Raw genomic sequence first — 6,000 nt, 5'->3', positions numbered from 1 at the left:
AACTCAATCTTAGAAATAAAGTAACTGATTTATAGTTATTACAGGGAATACAAACATCATAATTCCGCTCTTCCATTTACAAGATGCCTTTCGTTATGTTCCTACTGAAACAGAGTGTTACTAAAGAGAAAGAACTTTGACGAGCATTTTTTATTGAACAGTTTTATTCTGTTTTCGAATAAAAACTTTGCTTTAATATTGTAAGGTGTGCTGCAGGTATGCCATGCTGCCAGTTTTTGTTGGGGCACAAAACGCCCCAGTCAGTGATTCAGAGGGCTGGGAAAACGCATGAACTCATACTTTCGGAGCAAGTAGAACTAGTATTTACAGTTTTCTTTCTTGAAATTGGCCTGGGACATCTCAAACAGTCTACACATGTATTGCCATGGTACTTGCTTTGATGCTCTGAATGCCTCAGTAATGTGTTCAATATCATGATTTGTGGGTCCTCTAAAAGGTTTTGTTGTTAACATGCAAACAAACAGCACTAAACAATATTATCTAAACTATGGCTGCCAAGTACTGGATCTTAATAATGAAACCAAATTACAAAACACTGCCTTGTAGAGCTATACAAAAGATATAAAATTAAAATAAAAAATATCAACCAGCCTTAAATATTCCAATTCTCCTACAGTGCAGTTTCTGTATCTTTATCACTACTGAATGTTTTAAGGAGAAAGTTAATAAAACAATCAAAATATTAGATAAAAATATTTAAATCTTTGGATCCTTTTATTCCATGGCCTTCATAAAAACACGAAAGTGGCCAGATTTTTCCCACTAGAGCTTAAAATATCAAAAAGATTCACTAGTAATTTATAATTAGCAACGAACTCTATACTGAGTCATCTGTGGGTCACAGGCCCAAGGACCAGTGTTGCCGTGTGTTACAGGCTGCCAAAGTAATTTCAAGGACTCTGAATCCTCTTGAAATATGATAGAATGAGTCAAGGTATCATGACTAAATTCCAGGCATAATAGTAAAAACAGATTCATTGATGCCTAGTTTTAAAGTCCTAAAAAAGGTGGGGAGGATTACTGATTTGAAAATACAGCTAAGTACATTCTCATCTATGATTATTTACATTTGTATATTGAAAATATCGATTATCTGGACAGATCCTGTGATATGCCATTTGCTACAAAATGAAGTTCTTACAATGAGCATGAATAATCAATCCTTTTTAGATAACGAAAGAATGTATCAAATCTTCATTTATGTTCCAAACATTAAAAAACAAAATCAAAAATGTTAAGCCTGGAAAACTAAGAAAAAAAGACCCACCCATAATGCTGCTGCTCAGCACATCAACTTCTGCAAGGACACAGTATGTTTGCTGACTTTAAAATGTTTATTCTTTAAAAAATTAGTCGCTTTTTATACAGCTATACAAAGTTCTTAATGTTTCTTTGGCAATGGAATATAATGGAATTTTACAACTATATAAAAAAGTTACCTTTGCCTAAGAAACAGTATTTACTGTGTGTACATAGTTGACTGACAAAATTCTCTACCATCCAGCACCCTAATTAATTGACGAAATAAGCTACCTCATATTACAGGATTCCCCAAAAGAAAGGAGGAAAGAGATACACGCGCGCGCACACACACACGCACACACATTACCTTCTGTGGCTCAAAACACAGTATCACGGCCCTATCTGCAGGCAACTTGCAATTGCCAAATACAATTTAGTGATTAAAAAAAAACCTTTCAGTGATGAAAAAATACTTGTAAGTCCCACTGAAGTACTGCTTTAGTTTAACTATACATAAGAAATTACTTAACCTTCTGCTATTCCAAATAGATTTAATGCTCATGTTTTAAGATGAGCCTTCCACCCCCAAAAGTAACTGCATTTTATCTTTGAAATTAAGCGGAGAAACAAACAAAAAACAAAAACCCAGTGCTGGTGACAAATGTACAGCGAATTCACTTCTTCATTCTTCGCAAAGACTGAATCAATTTTCAGGACCATGAAGAGCTAGAAATTCACCTATTTTCAGAGACTTGTTTGTAGACTATGCAGCAACTTTGTTGTCTTTCTAAAAAAGAAAAAAAAATTTAGCTCATGTTCCAAATTATTGGCGTATTTCTTTTTACTTTGCTCAAGTTTATTTGAAATTATCTTTAAATATACCCCCCTTTTACTTTCATAGAAAAATCTCTCACTGATTTCCACGAAAGTCTTTTTATAACTTCCATACTCAGTAGTACCTCATTGTTGACTGCATCTTCCAGTCAGTAGAGGTTAAAGTAACGGTGAACCCCAGCCCAAAATACAGGTGTACTGCCTCATCTTTGGTTGTTCTCCCTAATAATTTTTTAAAAGCCGTGATAGAACTTAAACCCTCAACTCAGTAGTCAAATTCATCAAATACAACTGTCAACATACTTTGAAACAAGTTTCATAAAATCCCCAAGTCTTTGATGTCTTTACTAGGCAATAAAATACCCAGACAGTATAACATTTCTCTCCAAAATTTCATGCCAGGAGGAAGCAATGGTTTAAAAATCAATTTTAAAGGGATAACCTTTAAATCTAAAATAAGTTCTGAAAAGCGGAAAGCTGACTGGGGAATTTTAAAAAAGTAACCAGTGAGAAAGCAATAAAAATCTCAAGATTTCCAGTGAGACTGACCCTAAACTAAAGGCGTGTACAAAGGGTGGGAGCCAAGGGCTTTTATTTTCCTCTAGACCAGTTGCTACTATATACCTGATTTTTACTGCTGATTCTCACTCCAACTGTTAGAAACAGACATTTCCTAGGTGAGACTTAACTTCATCTGTGTATATCACACTAAAACATTTGCACAATGTTATTAAATTGAAATACATACGGTATGGCATAAGTTGACAGCAATGAGCTAAAAGATGAACCTGCTGTCCCCCACAAAGCCAACCTTCACACCTCCCAAGGTATTTGTTTTTTTTTTTTTTACCTTTCAGAAAGCAGTACGATCAGTCCAGACCTTTTAGGGTCCAAAAGCTGTGGTTTTCTGAAAGGTAAAAAAAAAAAAAAAAGAAAGAGACGGGGACAGGAGAGAGAGAAAGGAGAAAATGAAAGGGGGAGAGGAGAGAGAACATTATGCTGAGTCATTCAGACACTTTGTTGTCTCTGGACCCCATCTGAAGAAACATAGATGCAATCTTTATCACCCACCATGGTGGCTTAACCTCCCTGACAGCAGCATATAAAACAGGAGCTAGTTACATTATTAATCCTAGTCCTGATCTCCATTCCCACCTCAAAAAAGAAACTGGGGGGCGGGGGACGGGAAAGGGATGGGACACACCATAAAACCAAACTTACCGTAAGTTTGTCTTTCTTTTTTTTTTTTTTTTTTTGAGACCGGTCTTGCTCTGTCACCCAGGCTGGAGTGCAGTGGTGCAATCATGGCTCGTTGCAGCCTTGACCTCCCAGGTTCAAGTGATCCTCCCGCCTTAGCCTCCTGAGTAGCTGGGACTACAGGCATGTGCCACCACTCCAGCTAATTTTTAAACTTTTTTATAGAGATAGGGACTCCTTATGTTGCCCATGCTGACCTTGAATTCCTGGGCTTAAGCAATCCTCCTGCCCTGGCCTCCCAAAGTGCTGGTATTACACGTGTAAACCATTGCACTGGCCTACATTTCCAACATTACCCTTAAGGAAAATCAGGCCAGAAGTCAAGAGAGTGAGTTTTGGCTTTGTTAGCTTGTACCTCAATCACACAATTAACTTCTTGGGGTCCTTAGTCTCCTAATCATCTAATGTGAGTGTGGTAGTGCAGAGATTCTAGTTTGGCTGATTCTTTTAACGATTCTAAAACTTTATGCTTTTATCTTTACCCATGTTTTCATTAAACAACCAATCTCGTTTATGCTTACCCCCAAACTACAATGACTTATGCTAATATAGCACAAAAAATTAAGCCAACTCATTTCATGAAAGCTGCAGAAAATGTCATCCATGTCCATCTCTGGGAGGAAGTGTTAGATGTTTCAGATATGAGTTTAATCTTCAGTGGTAAATTTCCTTTATGTACAGTGATCACTCACCATTTTCTACCTTTACAGGTGCAAGGTGAAATGATTTCATAATTTAGGAGGTGTAGGGCTGCTGGGGTCGGGGCTCTAGTGGCAGATGAAAGGGTTATGCAACTCTGGAATGAACAATCAAGGGCTAGCCACACTGACAGACCTTTGGCTTCACTGAAGGCTGGAGTGGCAAATTCCTAATCAACATGATAAGCAATTACTTCAAGCCCACTATGGCTCCATTGTTGAGCTGAGTGTTGTGGTGGAAAGAAAAGTAGAATACATATTCACTAAAGCCAAGAGGTTCTCATCTGCTTGAATCAGATAGGTTAAAGGGTAAAGGTTAAAGGGTAATGAGGAATGAGGCCAAATACATCAAGTGGGATCCTCACATGATTAAGAAGAGCAGGGACTGCAATGTCACAACTGAGCCTCCTAAACACTGGGCCATGCCTGAGGGTTCGCTGAGTCCATCACTCCTGGCAACACCTAAGCAGAGGCTGGACTATCTGTCAAGTATTACAGGAGCGTAGACAAAGATGCATGCAGATAACTACGACAATGCATTTCCAATTCTGCAATATATGTGATAGGAGTTTTACAAAAGGCTCAAAATGATAAACAGTGTGACATGATGTCAAAAAACCGTTTGTATTAGTAAGTACATGGAGCACACACAGTTACTACATGGAAGGTTTGTTTTTTCTTTTTTTTGAGATGGAGCCTTGCTCTGCTGCCCAGGCTGGAGTGCGGTGGCGTGACCTCGGCTCACTGCAACCTCTGCCTCCCAGATTCAGCGATTCTCCTGCCTCAGCCTCCTGAGTAGCTGGGACTACAGGCGTGTGCCACCACGCCTGGCTAATTTTTTTTATATTTTTGGTAGAGGCGGGGTTTCACCATGTTAGTCAGGCTGGTCTCGAACTCCTGACCTCAGGTGATCTGCCCACCTTGGCCTCCCAAAGTGCTGGAATTACAGGCGTGAGCCACCATGCCCAGCCGAGATTGTAACAATTAGAACATCCCTGGGGTGGGATGGATGCCCTTGGGAAGAGTAAGCTCCTACCCCCTATAAGAGATACTGCAGAAGAGGTTTATGTTTTAACCAGGTCAGACCTCTCAGATGTTTTCCAACTCTGAAAGTTTAATGATCTTTAAAAGGTGTATTTCAGAATAAATGGTGCAACTCTTTATCCTCAAATGTCGAAACTAAGGGTCTGAAAGGTCATACTAGTAACTATTGCTATTATCTGGATCCAAGTCTAATTTAAACATACTTTTTCTCAAACCAAGCTGGCTCAATGTGGTCTTCAACAAGCAGTTGTCATAGGTTCTTCAAAACACAGCTGATCTGCCTTAAAGTGGGGGTAAAGAGAGATGAAGGTCTGAAGCCCAACTGGTGGGTTATCATGGTAGTTGACAGGGACATCTCAAAGGAATAAATGTGACGACATAGCAATAGGCCATAATCATGGATACCTCTAGTGCCTGGGCAGTATACCATGAGCCAACATGGAACACTGGGAGGAGGCAGAGCTGAGATGACTGGAGAGAAGGAAGATGATGAGGTCAGTCTGAGGAAGGTTAAGCTGACAGCAGGACAGTGAAGATAGAGATGCAGTGCAGAAACATATAGGGTCCAAGACAGGCTTACAAAAGGGAGGATGGAACAAGCACCGTGGCTCACACCTAAAATCCCAGCACTTTGGGAAGCTGAGGTGAGAGGATTGCTTAAGCCCAGGAGTTCAAGACCAGCCTGGACAACACAGAGTGGGACCGTGTCTACAAAAAAATTAAAAATTAGCTGGGCATGGTAGTGCGTGCCTGTAGTCCCAGCTACATGGGAGGCTGAGGTGGAGGGACTGCCTGAGCCTGGGAAGTTGAGGCCGCAGTGACTTATGATCATGCCATTGCACTCCAGTCTGGGTAACAGAGCAAGACCCTGACACCCCACCCTCCACAGCCCTCCCCGCCAAAA

The 6,000-nt window shown here is 40.0% G+C and overlaps 1 protein-coding gene across 4 annotated transcripts in view; it reads right to left on the bottom strand.

Moving 5' to 3' along the window:
* Positions 1-1,200: 1,200 nt before the first annotated feature.
* LOC105495572 (LSM14A mRNA processing body assembly factor) overlaps positions 1,201-6,000 on the bottom strand; it is a 60,233-nt gene continuing 55,433 nt past the window's right edge. For 2 of the 4 annotated variants that reach the window (XM_011765296.3, XM_071086221.1), the window contains 2 exons: positions 2,948-3,004; positions 1,201-2,050 (listed from right to left, as the gene is read on the bottom strand). In XM_011765296.3, coding sequence (XP_011763598.1) covers positions 2,981-3,004 — 24 coding nt within the window. In that variant the 3' untranslated portion in view covers positions 1,201-2,050; positions 2,948-2,980. The remainder of the gene's footprint in view (positions 2,051-2,947; positions 3,005-6,000) is intronic. The other 2 variants (XM_011765295.3, XM_071086220.1) reach the window with 1 other exon arrangement.

Source organism: Macaca nemestrina, chromosome 20, assembly GCF_043159975.1.
Source record: "Macaca nemestrina isolate mMacNem1 chromosome 20, mMacNem.hap1, whole genome shotgun sequence".
Taxonomy (NCBI): domain Eukaryota; kingdom Metazoa; phylum Chordata; class Mammalia; order Primates; family Cercopithecidae; genus Macaca; species Macaca nemestrina.
This window is presented reverse-complemented; position numbering and strand designations above follow the sequence as displayed.